The sequence below is a fragment of the Tinamus guttatus genome, unplaced genomic scaffold, assembly GCF_059628265.1.
Source record: "Tinamus guttatus ecotype Peru unplaced genomic scaffold, ASM5962826v1 Tinamus_guttatus_pri_ptg000165l, whole genome shotgun sequence".
NCBI classification, from domain to species: Eukaryota; Metazoa; Chordata; class Aves; order Tinamiformes; family Tinamidae; genus Tinamus; species Tinamus guttatus.
The window spans coordinates 149,661-171,237 of NW_028288699.1; the positions used below are offsets into that span (position 1 = coordinate 149,661).

At 40.6% G+C, this 21,577-nt stretch overlaps 1 protein-coding gene across 2 annotated transcripts in view; it reads left to right on the forward strand.

Moving 5' to 3' along the window:
* Positions 1-21,577, forward strand: part of TMTC4 (transmembrane O-mannosyltransferase targeting cadherins 4) — a 47,207-nt gene that overhangs the window by 12,724 nt on the left and 12,906 nt on the right. Inside the window, exons 6-12 of one of the 2 annotated variants that reach the window (XM_088522788.1) lie at positions 4,823-4,843; positions 12,109-12,206; positions 13,500-13,592; positions 15,226-15,387; positions 16,142-16,344; positions 18,486-18,657; positions 18,749-18,880. In XM_088522788.1, coding sequence (XP_088378914.1) covers positions 4,823-4,843; positions 12,109-12,206; positions 13,500-13,592; positions 15,226-15,387; positions 16,142-16,344; positions 18,486-18,657; positions 18,749-18,880 — 881 coding nt within the window. The remainder of the gene's footprint in view (positions 1-4,822; positions 4,844-12,108; positions 12,207-13,499; positions 13,593-15,225; positions 15,388-16,141; positions 16,345-18,485; positions 18,658-18,748; positions 18,881-21,577) is intronic. The other variant, XM_010221302.2, reaches the window with a different exon arrangement.

Consider the following 21,577-nt stretch of genomic DNA (forward strand, 5'->3'; position numbering starts at 1 on the left):
GTATTATTCTCCATGAACGATTCCTTCCTGGTTTATTCAGGGGAGCTCTTGGATCTGTTCTGTTAGCTGATATGAATGCAGGTTGGCAGTTCAGATAGTGTGTGGAGGCGTTATCCTGGGACTCTATTAAATGAACACACACGAATACATCAATTCATAATTAGAAAAAAAACTTTACAGAATGTGCAGTCTGGCAACTAGATGTACCCCACAGCAGGAGATTTAGGAATCGTTTGGTGAACCTATGAAGAGCTGCTGTAGTGTCAGTTCACTAGACACGGCCTCTGATGTTTGACCACAGTTGGCAGTGCATTGCAGAGATACTTGAGCTGGCTTTAAATGATATATAGGTAAGCAACATAGTCCTGGAATCACAGAACCTAGTGTAGGCTGAAGGGTAATAAGCTGGTTGCACTGAATTCTCAAGTGCTGGGATTTGTTCCTGCTATTGAGCTTAAACAGTGTAGGGCTGTTTTGCATGTATCTCTACTTTATACCGTAAGTTTAACTTAATCTTGACTACTTGTAATTATATTTGTGGCAGTGTCCCTTTCACTTCTGTGTTTTCCCCCTTCCCTAAAGGGAAGATTTCATTTCTGTCATCTGAACCAATAATTTCATGATGAAATTTGGCCTTGGAATCGCTTGCTTGCTCATTTATTCTTTTCTTGCTGTACTAGGTATGATTGTATACTAGGTGTTTTTATGAGTGCCAGAGTAAATCAGACAAATCGAAGTGCTGTTTTTGTGCCATCCAGTTTCTTGAAACAGGCCGAATTGTATGGCAGGGGTAATCTTTGCTTGAAGAACTCAAGCCAAATTCTTAGTATAATCATTAGAGGCGTTCATATAGGAGCAAATATAATTATTTTGTTGTGAAAGATACTGCAGAAATTGAGAACTTTACGTATGCTCTGACAATGCATATTCTGATTACTTTTACATCTTGAGAAGGCCAGTCTGGCTACTTCTGGAAGTCAGTATGATTTTTAATAGTAATTTTGTCCTGAAATTCTGATCATTGATCCAGGAAAATTAAAATGCTATGAAGACAAGATACTAAGCATTGTTTAGGATTTGGGGGGAGCGTTATCTAATAACAGTGACATAGCTATGTCATCTTAAGCTGATTTGTCATGAAATATATTTTATAATACGTAATTATACTGCCATCTGCCAGTTTAATTATGCTTTTTGTCCTGTTCTTTTTGTCCTGCAGATCAGTCCGCTCAAGGTTTACCACTACCTTTAACACCCTCTTTTCTCTCAGCCACTTTTGAAGGGAATCTAGGCCTTCTTTGTACTGAAGAGCTTTTTCTTTATTTTACTTTATACTTGCTTCTTAACAATTTCCTCATTTGGGGCGTTTTGGTGACAAACGTAGGTTCTTGAAGATCCTATCTGGGGTCTCTTAAGTGGGAGAATGAACAATTATGTTATCCAGCGTTATGAGAAGCACTAGTTAAGGCCTCTTTAGCAGATCATGCATAGAGCCTGCCTGCAAGGAGCCCAGGCTACAGGGCCTATCTTCCCTCTGCGCGCTGCATGGTTTGCTACAGGCTCATAAGCAGTGGGCCAAGCAGTGGGCACTTCAGTGTGAAGCTTTCAGGTCAAAGCGGTCCTCATCTGAGGACTATCTTGGAAATACCCGGGCAGATTCACTGCTCCTTCGAGATACGCCTTGCTGTGGAACTCATTAATTTGTAAGTAGGGAGGTGAATGAGATTGTCTCCACCACCAGTGTTCCTACCAACTTGCTCTCCAGCCTGAGGACACAGCTGGGTTTTTACCTGTTTTTCACTGTGTGTGTGGGTATGCTCAAGTATTATTTACTGAGACTTGAGAAAGTTTCCCTACTGTCTGATCTTAAGCATTTAACTCAAATGTGTAAGTTAAAATCCTTGTCTTCGTGCTGTTCGTCTTCGTGCTCTTCTTATGTAGTCACTGGAAAGTTGGGCTCCTTTTGGTGGGCAGGCAGAGGAGCAGCCAGTCTTAGATATTTGCAGCTACTTTATATAGGTAACTGACTTAAATGCTTGAAGACTTGGAAGATTTGGATGCACTTCCATTGTCACTTATTCGGGGCAAAAGTGCAAGCAGCTGCTAAAATGAAGCAATTTAGCCCTATTGTATGATAGGTCATAAAATAATTTAGTTTGGAAGGAACCTCTAAATGATATCCCCCGTTCAACAGTTCAAAGCAGGGCTAACTTCACAACAGGTTGTTCGGAGCCTTAGCCAGATGAGTTGTGAAAATCTGCAAAGGTATCATTCCACAGCCTCACAAGGCAACCTGTTTGATTGCTTAACTGCCCTCCTGCCAAGAAATCTTTTTTTCTTTACATGCAACTGGAGCTTCCTTTGCTGGATCTTGTGATTGCTACTTCCTGTGCTTTCTCTGGGCATCTCGGAGAAGTCTGTCTGTCATCCCTCTAATCCTTCCATTAGTAAGAACATCCCCCTCAGCCTTCTTTTCTCCAAGCAAAAACAAAAAAAACAAAATCCCAAACCTTGGACCTTCCAGATTATGTTCTCTCTTGTATTAGGCATAACACTAGACAGCACTGCTGATGGGGCCTTGTGTTTCAGATGGAGAGGAACAGCCATTTCCGCTGACCTGCTAGGTCATTATTAGTACAGTTAATGTCCTTCACTACTGCAGAAGGTGCCCTGCTAGCTCATACTGAATTTGTTGTCCACCAGGAACTCTAGATCAGGAGCTGCTGCCTGGGCAGTCTGCAGCCTGGTACATGGTCTTTTTTGATTTGCATCAGGTCAGTGCCTTCCTTCAGCAACTCAAGGCCCTCCAAATGCCCCCCCCAATCTTATTCTCCAGTATAGCCACATATCCTTCAGCTGTGCTTCCCCCCACGGGCAGTTTTATTCCTTCCTCATCTTTTTTCCCTTCCTCCTGCCTCCAACAGGAGAGGTGCTGATCCAGCTCACCTAGTAACTGTATGAACATTAGTGTCTGTATAGGAAAGGCTGTAGGAATAAGCAGTTAGGTACAGAGAGAGAGAGCTGTATGAGACTGTGACTCTTCAGTTGTTTAGATTGAAGCTTTGTTATTGGATGGTTATATTTGGTGGTCTAAATATCCCTAAAAAGTAGGATAAATAAGGAATAAGGACATTTTTATCCAAGTTTAACTGGCTGTGGTTCTGCATGGATTGAGAATTGTTAGACAGTGAAAAACATCTTAGTCATTAACATGAGCTGATCTGACTCTGAATATGGATTAAGAACAGGCATTTTTAAAATATGTGCATGTAATTTTGAGAATAGATTTAAAGAACATTTCCTAGGTGTTACAAAGGAAGAGAATATCCTTTCTTCTCTCGGAATTAAAAGTGGTTTTCTGCTGGCAAAGTCATGGTCATCTATGAGCTCCAGAAGCCCTGTAATACAGCCAGAGTACACTGAGAGTTCTAGTCCAAGTTGACCATTGGCATTGCATCACTGTATGGAATAGTTTTTGTTAGTAAAAGGGAGAGGGGAACAACCAAAGACCCCACTGTGCTTTCCTCTGTGGCAGGCTTATGTTCCTACCCACATACAGCTCTTTCCTGCAGAGTGTTTTCTGCCAGTTTGGTCAAGTGTTCTTTTATTATTTTTATTATATTTTTGTCCAGCTGAATTTTTATATATGAAAGGCAAGCCTGATCCTAAAACTTAGGGCAAGTGAATATTCCCTTGTTTCTGGATTTGGCTGTCACATGTGATTACCACATAGCAGTTAGGTAGCCTCTTACAAAACTAGCCAGAGCAGAACCACCAAAGGTGGTTTGGGGATTTTTTTTTTTTTTTCTGATTATTAAGTGCTGCACTGTGGCAAGGCTCTTTGGATATATCTAAATGGTGGTGCAACACTAGTGCCCTCCCAATTTGCAGGCTACTCTCGTATTGTCTTTTGAATACAAGTACCAAAATGTGTTGGATGCATTAAATTGGCATTTAATACGAGCCTTGAGCCTCTGAGTAAAATTCTGTAAGTGTGAACTTGTGCCACTTACATGGTTGTGTCCTCAGTCACATATATGCTGTCTTTGGCAGCATCCCGGCACTAGCAGCAGACATATAGGTTGTCCAAGTCTTTCATAGAAGAACCTAACCTTTTACTCTTCTTTTTTTTTTTTTTTTTTTTTTTTTCTGTGAGGCACTTTGAGATTTGTGAACAACTGAATTCCAGAAATCTATTGGAGTTTCACTGATGTAGACATAGCTGTTAAAACTGTTCCTCTTGTCTAATGGAGGCAAAAGTCTCGTGAGAGATGATGGTTAGTGCTTGTTTGATTCACCGAGACAGTAGTACAATGTGAGATGTTTTTCAGTCTGGGAGAACTCATAAAATGTCTGAGGAGAACTTGGAGGTGCGGTGGGGAAGTGTACATAATACTGAGAATAATTGGGAGACAAGGAAAGTAGAAGCTGTCAGACTGGAAAACGTCCAAAGGAGAATAATCTTTTTTGTAAAGTTTGATGTGTACTGTAGTTTGTTTGTCTAATGTGTTTTACTTATGGCTTTGATGAATTTTTGGATAGACAGTCTATTTTAGCTGGAATCTGCAGCATTACATTCTTTTTGAAAAAACAGCTATCTGCAGTTATCACAGTGCGAGGTCTATAATTAAGTCTTATTCTGGTTCTAAAATTCTGTTACATTTTCTTCAGTATATGGATTTTGATGTTACCAGAACTCTTTCATTGGATAACATTTATATTTGCAAGGAATTATCAGGAACTAATCTGTTGTTCTCTTTCTGTCCTGCTGTTTTAAAATACATCTGTGGGGACAAATCCACTGCATGGGCTTTGGTGACAGCAAGAACTGACAACAGTTTAGGTATGTTCTGAAGGGAATTGCAGGTTCTTGACTTTGACTTTTAATGCAGCCTCTCCAAGAACTAACAAGAGAACTATTATCTCTTGTGTGTGTTTGTCATCTGCATTGGTTATTTTTGAGTGCTGCAAAAGACTGAGTTCATGAATTTTGTTTCATGTGAATAAGACTTGGCTTAGATATTAAGTAGGGGATAAACTGCTTGCTTATGTGCTGTGACTCCTAAAAGTGACTTCATTCTGGTTGTTTCTGTTTTATTCTGTTCTGTGTAGTCTCTAGTTAATCATCTGCTGATTCACTGCTAATAGAGTAAAATATGCAAAATAGCCTGTAGCAACAAGTTTTTGCCAACATGTTATGGAGGCTTTTCTTTAATTTGGAAATGTTAAAGTTGCCGTTGTGAAAGAGCTTACCATCAGGATATGCAGAATTAGTTAGCTATTTTGCAATTAGTTAAGGGGTATTTATATTAGTTAAATATGTTGATCTTGGTTTTCAGCTATGTGCCCTGCTCTTCATCATTCCACATTGGGTGGAAGGATTGTATGTGGAAAATCTGATCCCTTTTATTATTTTAATGGGCAGAGGAGAAGCATCATTTGTAGAATTGCAAATGCTAAATTTTGCTCTGCCAGCACAATGTTTAGGTTATTTCTCTGTGGTAACCTATATATGTGAATTTAAGGTGTTTGAAAAAGTTTCGGGATGGCATTTACTGTTGTAGTTTTAATATGAATTTAAATGCTGAATCAAATTGCCACAGTATGTGTATTCAGAGAGTTGGAGATCCATAAGGAGATCGTAGGTTTAAGTAGTTTCTAGCTTGGTTTTTATGTCATCTTTAAGAATAGCTAACTCTTCCTGCCCTGCTTAGCAATGCAGAAGCAGGGAGATCTTAGAGCTTGGTCAGATAAATATTTGTGGGAGTTCAGTTGAAAGATGCCCTGCAGGCAAGACATATCAGTGCAGCATATGAATATCTGTAGTCTGTTGCAGGAAAAAAAAAAAAAAAAACACTTTTCTGCAGGAGTTCAATGTAACTTCTTTTGCTTTGTCTCTCAAAGGAGTAGGTGTTTGCACAGTGCTGCATATGGCATTTCACCTGAGGGTGGTGATTTCTTAAACCCCTCCAAACGTGCCCAAGCCCTGAGTTGTGCAGTTGGCCCATTGGTCGTAATGGGGTGCCAGAGTGGACTGGCTTTGAGGGAGGAAATGCTGCATGCCAAATGTTAGAACTGTTAATTATTATGTGTTTATTTTGTTTTGCTGCTGTTAGTTTGACTTCAAAGTAAGCATGGTACGCTAAGCATATAGTACTTCTCTTCCTGTCCTGAACTTCTGAGGGATTTGTTCTTGTTAGCTTGTGGATTTAGAGCATTGCAAAAGAAGGTGTCTCAGGAGTAGCATCAGCATTTAGGAAGGCAGAAGTAAGGGTGTATTATCACAGTGTGCTGCTCATAAGTTTAAAAGCAATTCCATACTATGGAGTGCTTTGTGCAGAATTGCTCAGGAACATTGATATTGGAGTATTTAATTATTTAAATCCAGCAGTCTGAATGCAGAAACCCTCTTAATGGTCTGTACAGGTATTTCATTAACCCCTCCCAACTTTCAAACTGAATGTACGCCTAAGTGGGAGCCAAATGACCACCTTTTTATGTAAGTATAGAAGCACTATGTTTTTTCCAGCTTTAAAAAAAAAAAAAAAAAGAAAGAAAGAAGTGGTGAATTCTCCGTTTCCTTGGCAAGCTTGCAGTCTTGTCCATCTGGTAAGGTGGCACAGTGCCCACTCGCAATATGGTGCACCAGTTTCAACCAGACGCAGGTGCCAACCAAAGACTGGCTTCATTTTGTGACAGAAGATCTTTCTGGTGGAAAGCAGCACAGTGTTGGATGAATGTGCCTCATTAGACTGATTACTTCAGTTGGCGCGTGTGTGTCTGAAAATAATTAGCATTTATGCAGTGCTTTACGTTCTCAAAGCAGTGTTAATAACTGAGGGATAGCATTGCTGGCTGCCAGTCTTCTGTATTGTATTTCCCAGCCTAGTTTGCTACTGAGTCTTCTGTAGTGTGGGTACAGGGAGTATTTTTGCATATTGACCCAAGCACAAGCAAAAGATAATATGTTTCTTAATTGAAATTTTTTCTCCTTGCAGTTTAATCACAAAGTGATGAAATTTCATAATATTTCAGTTGCTACCATAAGATGGTACTGACCTTTTGAGGCTACATAAGGAAATAAAGAGATTGTGATTTTGGATTGGGGAACAAAATCCTCACACATATCTGTCTTTTCCTGCTGAATACTTTTACCATCTTTGAGAACTTGTACATGAGCTTGGTTACACCAGGCATTCAGAGACAGTCCTAGCATCTGGACTTTGGATGTTCCCAAAAGGCAAATCTGTTTCTGTGCAAATTTGAATTTATGCCTATTGAATTGCATCTTATTGCCAATATTATCCCCAGACCGTTCCTCCGGTTTGTCAATGGAACCCTGATCCTGTGTTTTTTGGCTGTCTTAGCCTATCAGCTCTTCTGAACTTAACGAGTATATTCCTTATGCCTGTTCTGTAAAATATTCAGTAGAGAGAGATGTCTGGAATGTATCTTACCATTTTTTTTTTCCCACAATGATCTAGACTCTTATAGCAGTTTTCCAACTGATAGTCATATTCATTCTACAAGAATTTTATCCAGCCCCTATTTTCTGGCTTCTTTCACAGTCTCCAGTGGTATCATTATGTCTAGAGCTCCTGAAGTTGTGATATTTTTAGGTTTACTTCTATGCAGAAGTGCCTTTATATGTGATTTGATGTGCATAGATAATATAAGTTTTTGGCAAACAATTAATCACCTTCATCTTCTAGAGATTCAACTAGAAAATATTTTGAGTGCTTTCCTAGGTTGTTTAGATCAGTCAGTTCAGCTTTGGTTCCTTAGCTCTTCCTTTTCTGTGCCTTACCCTTTTAAAAGTAGGTATTGCTTTTGATTTATTTCATTGCTGTTTGATTTATTCTGCAATCTCAGGTGTTTCCCTGGTTTTCTTAAAGGTAGCACCTGAGGTTACTCTAGCATGTATAGAACACATTGAAGTAAATTTAATCAATCGTTGAAATTTGGACAGTTTAACTTTTCTACAAATTGTGTGTCTATAGTTCACTATTTTGCTTTTGTTCTTACTCCCTTCCTGCTGGTGGTGTGTTAGACATCTGATCACATCTGACCTCTTTGTGAAAATTGCAGTAAAAAGGCACAAAACACTTCCATTTTCTTGGCATTGTCCATTCTTTTCTCACTGAGTACTGGAATGCCTCCTTCCTGGATGTTCTGCTTTTTACTAAAGTATCTGTGGAATTGTTTTCTTCTTGTTCTTTACATATGTCACTGACTATTTCTTATTTCATGATAGGACCTTTTCAGATTTGTTTCTATGTATGTGTGCTGTTTTTATACTTGTCCTTAGTTGGTTGACCTAGTTTCTTTTTTTCTTGTTACTACTGAAGTTTCAAGTCATCCACGTATTTGTTAATCACTCAGGTTGGTCCCTTACTGTACTCCTTGCATTCCACCATGTTCAGATGGCTCATACTTGTGCCCCAAATACCGATTCTTTGAGGAGTGCACAGATGTTCTGACTACTTTACCCCCAGAATTTGATTCTAGGAAGATGCCTAGGTTCAATGCAGCAAGCTAAAGTAAACTCTGTGAAGTCCATTGGTTTCATTCACTGCTCTCCCTTTTGCCCTCACTAAGAGTGACTGGTTGTCAATTATCATAGAATCATAGAATGCTTAAGGTTGGAAGGGACCTCTAGAGGCCATCTAGTCCAACACCCTGCACATGCAGGGTCACCTAGAGCACGTGGCACAGGACTGCATCCAAGTGGGTTTGGAAGATCTCCAGAGAAGGAGACTCCACAACCTCCCTGGGCAGCCTGTTCCAGTGCTCTGTCACCCTCACTGTTAATTTTTTTTTCCTTAAGTTCCCTCACTGTTAATTTTTTTTTCCTTAAGTTCATGCGGAACTTTTGGTGCTTCAGTTTGTGGCCATTACCTCTAGTTCTGTTGGTGGCCACCACTTAAAAGAGACCAGCACCATCCTCCTCACTCCCTGCCTTGAGGTACTTATAGACACTGATCAGATCCCCTCTCAGCCTTCTCTTCTCCAGGCTGAACAGACCCAGCTCCCTCAGCCTCTCCTCATAGGGCAGATGTTCCAGGCCCCTGATCATTCTTGTAGCCCTGCGCTGGACTCTCTCCAGCAGCTCCACATCCCTCTTGTACTGTGGAGCCCAGAACTGGACACAATACTCCAGATGTGGCCTCACCAGGGCTAAGTAGAGGGGCAGGATCACCTCCCTCGACCTGCTGGAGACGCTCTTCTTAATGCAGCCCAGGATCCCATTGGCCTTCTTGGCCATGAGGTCACCCTGCTGCCTCATGGTCAACTTGTCGTCCACCATGACACCCAGGTCTTTCTCCGCAGAGCTGCTCTCCAGAAGGTCAGTCCCCAGCCTGTGCTGGTGTCTGGGGTTATTCCTCCTCAGGTGCAGAACCTTGCACTTGGCCTTGTTGAATTGCATGAGGTTTTTCACCGCCGAATCGTCCAGTCTGTCCAGGTCCCTCTGGATGGCAACACAGCCCTCTAGGGTCTCGGCTGCTCCTCCCAGTTTGGTATCATCAGCAAACTTGCTGAGGGAGCACTCTGTGCCTTCATCCAGGTCATCGATGAATAAATTGAACAAGACTGGACCAAGGACTGACCCCTGGGGGACCCTGGTAGCTACAGGCCTCTGACTAGATTTGGTACCACTGATCACCACCCTCTGAGCTCTGCCATCCAGCCAGTTCCTAATCCACCTCACTGTGCACTCATCTATCCCACACTTCTGGAGCTTGCCCAGGAGGATGTTGTGAGGGACGGTGTCAAAAGTCTTGGTGAAGTCAAGACAGATGGCATCCATTGCTCTCTCCTCATCTATCCAGCTGGTCATTCCATCATAGAAGGCTATCGGGTTAGTCAAGCAAGACTTTCCCTTGGTGAATCCATGCTGGCTACTCTTGAGCACCTTCTTGTCCTCCATGTGCCTGGCGACAATGGCCAGTATGAGCCGTTCCATCACTTTTCCGGGGACGGAGGTGAGGCTCACTGGCCTGTAGTTGCCTGGGTCCTCCTCCTTGCCTATTTTGAAGACCGGCGTGACATTGGCCTTCTTCCAGTCCTCCGGCACCTCCCCTGTTCTCCAGGACCTTTCAAAGATGATGGAGAGCGGCTTAGCTATGGCCTCTGCCAGCTCCCGCAGCACTCTGGGGTGCATCCCATCAGGGCCCATGGATTTGTGGGTATCGAGTTTCCTTAGGTGCTCTCTGACCCAATCTTCCTCTACGCAGGGCAAGTATTCCTCTCTCAATTATATTGCCATCCATCCAAATGTGAGAGATTGACGTGCTCTCAAGTAATTTCTTTCCATTGTAAAATACTGAAAGCATTTCTCTACTTATTTTCTTTCCCTTCTACTTTAAAAGATGAGCATAATTTCATGAGTTTGCTGGACAAACTGTAGTGCTACAAGGAGAGTGTGAAGAGCCAAAGATATCCTTTGGGGGGGGGTGGTATTTAAGATACCTCCCCTTTATTCTTCTTTATTTCTATGAGCAAAGCTCATTTAAAGTATATTGAAACCTCTGTCTCCATGTGTTTCATGCATGCAACCCTGAAACCCCTCACATCTTCTGAATAATTGAGGAGAGTGTGATATTTCAGTTAAAATTCATTTAGCCATTGTATTTTGTATTTTAATGTTTTGCTGTTAAGATATCTATGATTTCTCTCTTTCAGAAGGCTTTCTTTTAACTTTATAGCATCTGCAGCACCCATCTTAAGTCTTAACCTCATATGTGAGGACATACTTTGGGATTGATGGAGTGAACAAATGAAACACTAGGTCTTCTTGCAGTGATGAATATTTAACATCTTAATATTCACCTTATTGAAGCCTCAAGTCTCGGGTAATAAAGGGATGCTAGCAGCAACTTCAAAACTTTTTGATCTCCATATTTTTATGCAAAATTCTGTTCTCTGTCATTCTGGAGTATACTGCCTCAGTTCTTCAGAACAGGAGGTTCTTCAGCAGGTTCTGTGCATGCTTATGAGGGTGTGTATCTGGTCCGAAGTAGGCATCAACGACTAGGCTTGCAGACTATGTTCCTTTTTTAGTCAGTGAGTAGAGTAAGTCATGTTAGAGCTACATTTAGTGATTCAGTACCTAATTAAATGTATCTCCTTCTCTTCTGTTACTTTAGAGATTGAGGAAATCAAAGAAATGGTTCAGTCAATGAATAGAGTTCAACTTTGTTTTTTCTCATGCCAGGTGAAAGATTGACTCTTAAAATTCCTGCAGAGCCCATGTCAAGAATGTTGCTTGAATGTGGCTTGTACCTGTGGAGTAGAGAGACTGTGATAGATATGTATTTATGTGAAGTACCCATGTGCTGTCTGTGCAACAGTGTCTTGACTGAAGTAGACCTTATAGTCATATCACTCTCTGAATTACCTGGTTGTGGAATCCAAAGTCAGCTACATAGTGCAATAGGACTTAATATTTGACTAAAATGTAGTTATTTTTGATCTCTTAACTTCAGAGTTTCTCACCCTGCTGGAAAACCATGTTTCTGAGTGCAAGAATTAACTGCTTCCCTGCTCGGATGCTGAAATCATTGAGCTCCATGACATTTCATTGCAGTGTTAATGAAATGGCATGAGGTAGTACTCAAGTGTTGCAGCCCTGGAGAAGCAGTTCTTTGTGCCTTTGTAAATTAGGCTGCAGTTAAACCCATTTGTATATAATCATTAAAAAGGATTTTTCATTCTTGTTGTAATTTGGAAGAGAGTGGCTGGTCGTGACAAAGCTGTAGCTACCAAGGATGATAAATGTGTATATTGGGATTTAACCTTTGTGGATGATGAATTATGGAAGTTGTCTGAAGCTTCTGCCAATCTGATTAGTTTAGCTAAAACATTTAGCGAACAGGGAGATTCCTAATGTCTCTGAGAATAAAAAATTATTACAATAAATGGTCAAACGCCGTACTGCAGAAGGCAGTCTACTTTTAAGTCTCTGTGTCCAGATCTCGACTGGTAGAAAAGATTGTGAGATTAAATGCTGTATTTCTTTGTGTATTTTCTGTTTTGTTTTGTCTTCTAGTGAAGTTTCTAGCAGAGGTGTCTTTAAACTTAATGCTATGACGTGCTTTATGTTGACAGATAAGGAAGGATACCATTTTTCCCTATTCTGGGTGCTGGTGAGTGTTCTGCTAGGTGCAGTAGCCATGCTGTGCAAAGAACAAGGAATTACAATACTGGTAAGGATCCTTTTATTGACTGAATTTTGATGATAGGATCTATCAGGTGCCATTATAAAGCCCACAAATCTTGAGTTTTCTCCAAAGTTAGCTCCAAAGCTAGCTAGCATAACAGATCTTTTTGTTCTCTTCAGGAAACTAGTTAATGTTAACAAAATGCGGTATCCTAGAAGAGCTTTCTTGTATCCAGACTCTCTCATCTTATGAGAATATCTTATGGAATCCCTCATCTTATGTATTGTGAGCAGGTTGTGTGTACTGCTTGATTTCTTGCAAAATTTAAAGGCTTTACAGTGTTAATTTTACTGTGTAACATGATGTTTGACCTTGTTCTTGGATGTATAATTATTGTCTTAGGCCTATTTAGATAGTGGGCCTACAAACTCTCTTTGAAGGCTGTGAGCGAAGATGTAACAGAGAAGAGCATTTTTAAAAGCTCCATGCTCTTGCTTTTGTAAAAAGCTCCGTGCTCTTGCTTTTGTAAACAGCATAGGTAAAAGTGGGTTCATTCCTTATATATTTTTCTCTTACTTCTGTCTCTTATTAGACTTAAGTAACAGACTTAGTTTTACATGTGTTTGCATACACAGAACATTGTATTTACTGTTCTTGTTTGTTGCACTCTTGCTTTTTATTCAGTGAGGATATTCTGTTCCAGGTCAGCCCTCTTGAGATGCTACATCAGTGATTTATACCTTTAGTATAGGTATTTATCTTTATAAATAAATCTTAGTCATAGCTTTAATTGAAAAGAATAAAGAGACAAAGAGAAAGAGTAAAGAAACAGAGAGGAATTATTTGCAGCAAAGACTGCTGCAATTTTAGTTTTTGAAACCTAACAGTCAAAAGATACTCTGCTGCACAGCAAATATGAATAAAAGGCTCAAAAAACGTACTATATTGACAGAAGCCTCATGTTTTGACTGCAGCGTTTACGCTACGCTTGTGAAAAAAAGTCAGGAACCAGATAATCAGGTTGGTAACACTGTAACCATATACACAGGGTTTGGCTGGTACAGGTTGTTCCCCAATGGGTTACTGCATGTAGTAGAAGAATCCTCATTAGGGAAACCTGGGACTGTTCTACTTGCAGCTCAGGCTCTTAATTTTCTACCTAGCAGTAATTCTACCCTCATTATTATGGAAGCGTGTATCTGTTTTTGTTTGTTGTTTTGTTTTAATCAAAATTAAGGTATATGATAACAGTTTGTAGAGGTGGAATTAAAGGCACATTTAAAAATATTTGGCATTAGCCGTCCAATTTATGCTCTTACTTTTCTCTCCGTTGTTTAGGGTTTGAATGCGGTGTTTGATGCCCTGGTGATTAACAAGCTGAATGTTTTACGGTTTGTTCAAAAGTTATTGCATAAGGAAAAGTCATTGGAGGTGAGTTTTGGGTTTGAGTTTGAGTATTAGGTTTGCTCATTGTCATTATCAGACAATCATGTACCTGAAGACAAGGATGCAACTTCTGACAAGTGTGGGGTTTGTTTGGAGGCTTTTTTTTTTTCTTTCGTGTGAGTTTTTTTTGAGGGAAAGGGGGGTGAGAGTCGGGGGGCAGAGGTGGGGGCATGGGGAGATATAAAGAAAAATTAGAGGTATTTTCAGTTAGCTAAAAGGGACAGTGTGCTATGATATCTTTTCAGCAACATGAGTGGCAATGGAGAAGCCTCTGAAGTGCACTGAATAGAGAAATCACACAGCACTCCAGGCAGTATCTTAAAAATGTGATGTCTGCACACTAGGAAGAACTGGCTTCTTGGTACAATGAATTCTGCAGGGTCAGATTCTTTTTAGATCTACAAATGAGATATATAAATAGATATATGAAAAAGTAGATAAAAATATCATATCTATTTTCTCAACCCCACTAAAGTACTATATTCTTTTCTTCCAAATATAAATTATCAAATAGAAGAAAATACCTAATAAGAGTTTGAAGAAAAATTACTTTAGTAAATCACTGAATAGTGAACTTCTGACTTTTGTTGATATCTGGTCAGCTCGAGTGGATTTTGACACCTAACATCCACACTGGCAAACAAGTTGCAGAAATAATCAGCCTCAAAAAAGTCATTTGACAGCAAACAAATAGTCCAGCAGCCAATGTGCATCGAGTCATTTGCCTCTCCCATGCAGAGTTTGTCAAGGCAAAATAATGCTCATTGGGCAGTGCTTTTGCTGCAGAGAAGTTTGCTTGCATTCCTGAATAGCACAAGTCCTGTGAGACTCTCAAATTCCTCTACAGTGTGAAGTGGGAGTGTTCTTGAGAAGCTGAAGGAAGGAAATCACTGAAAGTATTATCTCTAGAACTGAAACAGTGGCTTTCTTGCATATTACTCATGTAATTTCACCTCTAAGCAGACCTAAGTGGAGAAAAACTCTTTCATGAGGAAGAGGGAAGAGGCATAGCTATTTAAAGCAAAATTTGCAATCAGCTGTCCTTCCTTTTAGAAAGAAATGATAGATCAATCCAGTGTGCTGAATACAAATAGCTGTATTCAGCTCAAATTCCCTATGAGAAATTGGTTTGTAAAATTGCATCAGTTATAGAGTTCCTGTGGATTTGTAGAAGATAGACTTGTTGAAGAAAAGTGGTTTCCTTCCTAATCCATGTAGAAATGAAATTGCAAAATGTATTTTTAATTAGTCAATGAAAGTAGCTTAGAAAAGTTTTAAAGGGAATTCCTTGCCTTTTTTCATTTGAGTTGTTGCTGGCTTTCTATAATAGAGCAGGTGCTTACACAAACCTGGAAGGGCACAGTACCTTTCCTATTCTGTCTTAGTGGTAAATTGTATCACTGTAAAGCAAGCAGATGAAATACAAAAAAAATTAACTCAAAATAAGAAAAATATGAGGTCCAGTAGCTAAAGTGCGTAAGAATGACCTCTCACTGAGTGAGATGGGGGGAACAAGGACCGGAGGAAAGCAAAACTCTGTGTGTGTGTGTGTGCGTGCGTGTATGCGCACATATATATATATGTATGTATACAAACATATGTATTTTCTTTCCTCTAGAATTCTGGGCTGTTAAGAAAGGGGCTGCTCTGCAGGATAATTCTTCTGTTGTCCGGAGGGGCCAGTATACTCTATATACGCTGGAGGATTATGGGCACAGGGCCACCAGCTTTTACTGAAGTAGACAACCCAGCTTCATTTGCAGAGAGTCCACTTGTGAGAGTAAGTCATGACACTGCTGTTTTCTGGGCATTCCAAAACATTTACCTTTGACATGAAGTTTAATTTTCAGTGCCTCAAAAAGCAATAATGTAGGCAATCTTTACATTTTGAGATGTGATGAGTCACCTTCCTTTTAGCAGCTATGATATTCTGCAATTTTTAAAAGTCTACTTTATATATTCTTTGCATTCAGTTTAACATGTGCTGCACACATGGAAGTATATTTTCATTTGTTCATTCCTTTTCCCATCTATGGGATTTGGATCTTGCTGCCTCTCATGCTTTTTCCACATACTCTATTTGCCTCCTAATCTTTTCTAGCCCTTTTGAGGAAAGCAGCGGGGTTTCTGCCTTGGTGCATTTGGAGTGGGTTTTGGCCCTATAGCTCTAGCTGTCAGCATAAAAGCTGCTTCTGGAGATGGAGAATGAAGGCATTTGGTGCTGTCTTTTGACATTTCCTCCTAGTGTATGAGATGGTTCTTTTTACAAGTGAGTATTGGTTGGACAGAATAGAATTGTGTCCCTGCTCTGAATGAGAGGCACTTAAGTGTGTTTAAATAAATAAGTAAAAATCATTTAATTTCACAGTGGTAAAATTAATGGATGCATAACTACTTGTAATTTAACAGTATTTAAGCCCTCTTTATTGTATAAGATGTATTTTGTGATAAGGGAAATGGTAGCAAAGAGGAGAAATAGAGAAGAACCTTTCGTCTAGTGTCAAATAAATGTTTGTTTTCTTTTTGACTGGCAGGCTATAAACTATAATTACTACTACTCGTTGAATGCTTGGTTGCTGTTGTGTCCCTGGTGGCTGTGTTTTGATTGGTCAATGGGCTGCATACCCCTCATTAAATCCGTCAGCGACTGGAGGATAATTGCACTAGCAGCACTTTGGTTCTGCCTAATTGGCCTGATATGCCAAGCTCTGTGCTCAGAAGACAGCCATAAGAGAAGGTAAGAGACAGTGATGAATTTTAAATGCCCAGCCAACTTGAGTACAGTATTATTTTGTTAAATCCAATATTGATAATTTTACCAGTTCAGTGTGAGCACTATCTAGCAAATGTAATCCAAATAAATATTTATAGCTGTCATTACAGTTTTATCCCAATTTGGGCTCATCACTGCACACTGACGAGAGGCACACTTGGAGGGGGAGGTACGGATGGCTGCTTTGTTTTTCTCCTGAAATAACATTTTGAGATCCATAACACTGTAGGCTGGTAAAAAGTAACTTGTGGTCAGAGCAGAGTGCAAGCAATATGCGTTGTTATTCCTCACATGTCATTCCCTTTATTCTGCTCTTGTAGTAGTGTGAGAGTGGTGGACATGCTGGCCATCAATTAAATGACCTACTTGCCTTCCCTGTTTCCATACCCACTTGAGCACAAATTTTTTTTGGAAAGAGCTAGAAGTCTTCATAAAAGTCGTATCAGGCTTTCTAATATGAAAAGACTCATAAGCCAGTATTGCTGAGCAGCTATACTGACCACTTAAGCATCCTAATCCTTCACTTCATTGTGGAGGGGGAAGTGAAATAGGGCACATCTGCATTACAGTACAGGGTTTTATTTGAAATTAATTTGGGTAGAAAACTACCATGGTAGTTTAAAGCTTTTATAGCAGCATCCAATACAGTTATTTTCACTGGGACTTGGACAGGTTGGAAAGTTGGGCAGAGAGGAACTCATGCGGTTCAACAGGGACAAGTGCAGGGTCTTGCACCTGGGGAGGAATAATCCCAGGCACCAGTACAGATCAGGGGTTGACCTGCTAGAAAGCAGCTCTGCAGAGAGCGATTTGGGAGTCCTGGTTGACAGCAAGTTAACCATGAGGCAGCAATGTGCCCTCCTGGCCAAGAAGGCCAATGGGATCCTGGCCTGCATGAGGAGGAGCGTTGCCAGCAGGTGGAGGGGGAGGGGATCCTGCCCCTCTGCTCAGCTCTGGTGAGGCCGCACCTGGAGTACTGGGTGCAGTTCTGGGCTCTCCAGTACAAGAGGGACGTGGAGCTTCTAGAGATTGTCCAGGGTAGAGCCCCGAAGATGACTAAGGGACTGGAGCATCTATCTTATGAGGAAAGACTAAGTGAGCTGGGCCTGTTCAGCCTAGAGAAGAGAAGGCTGAGAGGAGATCTGATCCGCATGCCTGAGGGGAGAATGTAGGGAGGATGGGGCCAAACTCTTCTCAGTGGTGGGCAGCGACAAGGCAAAGGGAAACGGGTGCAAATCAATGAATAGAAAGTTCCATCTCCATGTGAGGAAGAACTTCTTTTCTGTGAGGGTGACAGAGCCCTGGAACAGGCTACCCAGAGAGGCTGTGGTGTCTCCTTCTCTGGAGATCTTTCAAACCCACCTGGATGCCACCCTGTGCCACGTGCCCTAGGTGTCCCTGCTGGAGCAGGGGGGTTGGATGATCTCTAGAAGTCCCTTCCAATCTCAACCATTCTGTGGTTTGGTTCATGTTCCCAAAGGTTAGCTATCTAAAAGTTAGGTGTCTCGTATCAGTTCCAATACAGATACCTAGAACAAGGAGCATGAACTGCCTTCAACATGTGTCCGTCTTCACTGACTGAAGAAAGAACCTTGATGACTTTTAGGTGGTTAGTTAAGCACCTTCTACTCTATTGTTGGATGTTTTCTTAGGAGAAAAAAAGGAGAAAAAAAGCCCTCAGTAGGAAGTGTACCGAAGTTTCCTTTTTAATAGTGATGAATTTTTTTCTCCATGTTTTTGACTTGCTAATTTTAAAACTAGGTAGGTAATTTTTACCCTATCTTTTATTCTCTGTATATTTTAAATGGGAATTATATCATTAATGATTAACAGGGCTATATGCTGGTGGCAAAGTAGGAATGTTGCTTTTCTGGGAACTCCAGTTAGAATTTCAAAGGTGTCTGCAGGATTGAAGAACAAAAATCTCCTTGAAACTTGTTAAAATGCAATCTGATCTTTTTTTCTCTAGCTACCAGAAGCACTTTGGAATGCCCTGTTCTGTACACACAGCTTTCCACAATTTCTAAGTAAAGTTTATATGTAAATGGAAAAGGTACTTTTGCTAATATTTATGGTTCATTTGACCATCTTCTTCTTGTTTGCAGAATTCTTACACTTGGACTTGGATTTCTTATTATCCCTTTTCTTCCTGCAAGTAACCTGTTCTTCCGAGTAGGATTCGTTGTTGCAGAGAGAGTCATCTACCTCCCCAGTATTGGATATTGCATTCTGTTTACATACGGATTTAGTCTTTTGAGTAAGAAAGCCAAGAAAAAGGTATTTTCAAAACAGTGCAGCTCATGAAGAAGCACTTCAATTTGATAGTTACTGTGCTGTTGGTTTGTTAACCTGCCTCTGTTTTTTAAAGAAAATTCTGGCTGCTGCAGTACTCGGCATATTGTTGCTAAATGTCACGCGCAGTGCTCTCCGCAGCAGCCAGTGGAGGTCAGAAGAGCAGCTTTTCAGGAGTGCACTGTCCGTGTGCCCTCTCAACGCAAAAGTAAGTCAGTTGTGTGGACTTTTGATCTTTTTGTTTGTTTGTTTTGGACTTTGGAGAAGAGCTCTTTTGTGTAGTTAGGGTATTGTGGTACAGTTTAACTCGGCCTTGCTTGATGCAAGGGTAAGATACTAATATTTCAGGCTTCAATTACAGTGCTAGTATAGTCAAAATACTATGCACTTTGAGTTACAATTCTGTAATTCATAACTTGGAGTTGGGGGACAATATGCTTCAGTAGTGGCATCTACTCAGATCTGGTGTTCTGCTATGATAGTATACTAAAAAATTGAATGCATAATTGCAATTTATTACCACAAAATGTCAGAGGGAAAGAAAATTTAGTAGTGCATTTACCTGGATAATCCCTTTGCTATGTTTTTAGAATCCTTTTTGTGTACCTTCCAATGGTATGTCTAATCAGCACAGCTAAGGCAAGGGAGAAGGAATCATATCATCAGTGTAATTGTAAAGTCTGGGGGTAAAAGTTCTGCTGTCATCTCCTGTAAAGAGCAGGAGAGATTGGGCTAGAGTCATATGCACTGAGGAAAACTGCGAAATTTCTTGCAAGGCTTAATGAGGAAGAAGTGGGACTAGATGGGATGTGCTGCTGCGCTGAACACCAGTGTTTGCCACAGGATACTGAACCTCACCTGCAGGTAGATTAAAATCCACAGTCATCCTTTGATAGCTGAGACTAGGATCTGATGGAGCAAACTACAGACCCCTGATGATGATGGAATTTTAGTAGAGACTGTCTGGTAAGAGCCTGTGAGTAAGAAGGTTCAGTTTGTCAACAAAAACACTGGCGTTTTAAAAGATAAGAAAATATGGATCAAAACACTGAGTTTAAAATGAAACCCATGAATACTGTATTTTATAAACAGATAAATGATGCTAGTATCTACCAGAATTCAAATATGCACCAGTGAATTTGGGAAAAGCAGTTTTGACCAAGATATTTGGCCAGTGATCTTTTTTGGTAGTCTCATATTTCAGTACATTGAAGAGCAGTTGTATTTTATTGTGTGGCAGTGGCAGGCAGTCATCTTCTTTTTAATGACTTCAGTATATCGTGTATTCTGGACCACAGGTGCATTTTGTAAATGGAGCAAATGCAGTCTGTTTCGTTCTGTGTAGCTCCATCCATCTGCCACGGTAAGGGTGCTCCAGACAGATCCATGTTCTCTTTGCCCGCGCTCCGAGGCACTTGGACACGAGCCACGTCTGGCTGGGAGGCCGCGTGGCTGCGTTCGCACAGTGCTGCGCTCGAGCTCTGCGCTGTGCCCGAGCAACTGCACTAATGCAGCTGGTTTAAAGGCAGCGAGTGAAAAAGAGCTAGTGTTTGGCAACATGGGGCTGTGCAGCCCTGCCTGAGCTGCACGGCTGGTAGTGACAGCTTGTGCAAGTGGAGAGCGGGCTGATATGAACAGGGAGCCTTTGCAGGCTAACGTTCTAGTTTTTCCTCGAAATTAGAATGGTGGTAGAGAACTCTGCTAGGCAAGATCATGACCATGCCTGTGTGTGAGAGCCAATCTCTGCTTTTTTTATAGACTCAGCTTTATTTACTCAAATTTTACAAAATAAACTTAAAAATTGTAACTAGGTCTAATGATGTTCTGGTTCTGTCTTGAAGTTGTAGACTTCCTTTAAAAATGATTCCATTGGACCTTTCACTGTTGCATTTGTTCTAGTGGGAGGTTAATGCAGACCGAAAGATGGATTTTTGTGCGTTTGTTTAACGTGTGTAACATATGGTCATAGATTTATTTGCCTTGCCTAGCAAGGTTGTTGAGTCTCCATTTGTCTCCAAAGGAGGTCTGTAGTGTAGCTTTTTTTGGTTCCAAATTACATATATGAGAAGTGAAAAATAAACTTACCTTAATATTGAGTAACAAGTAGTTACAGCAATGTCTTCTCTAATTTCAGACTCTCTTCCTTTAAACATCTCTTCACATGGAGGTGTGGAAACTGCAGTAAATCACACTGTCTGGCAGAGTAGTGATGGATGAGTGTGGTTCAAGAGAATGAACGTTAATGTTGGTAAAGATGGCTCCAGAATGTTAAAATTCATTGAAAATCAGATACTGTAAGAAAGTTGCAAAGATTTTGCCATTTTTGTTAAACTTCCTAATACAGAAAAGGCAGCTCCATGTCTAAAGAGGCTGTTACAGATTTGTAAGTACATTTTAAAAAAGATGGAGAAGCATACTATGACTTTAGGTTAAATGTGCTCAAGAGCATATTACTCTTTTTAACTTGTTTCTACACTTAAGCTGTTTTGAAAGGTTGTCAGATTTAAATAGTGTATTTTAGACACCCTTGGCTGTAATTCTGTACTTCCAACAGGAGCCTGTATATTCCATTTGCTCTCATCACCTTTTTCATACATCTACATTCACTGAATTCCTGGAGCTCAGTGGTGTTACACACTCACGTGGCTTAACACCGGGCCTGCCTTGTTTCTACTTCAGTGAATTTTGTCAACTTTTGTCTTCTGATACTTAATTGATTACAAGTAGTTTGTAAATCTGGAATAATTCAATGCTATGGCTCAGCAAGGGCCCACTGGATCTAATTGGGAGTCTTCCCACTGAGTTGGTGTATACAAGTCAATCCCGGAGGGCTCATTTAAACTACTGGAATACCTGATTACAAGCAGCAATAGGGAATGACTGCCCCCAGGCAGTGTTTCATCAT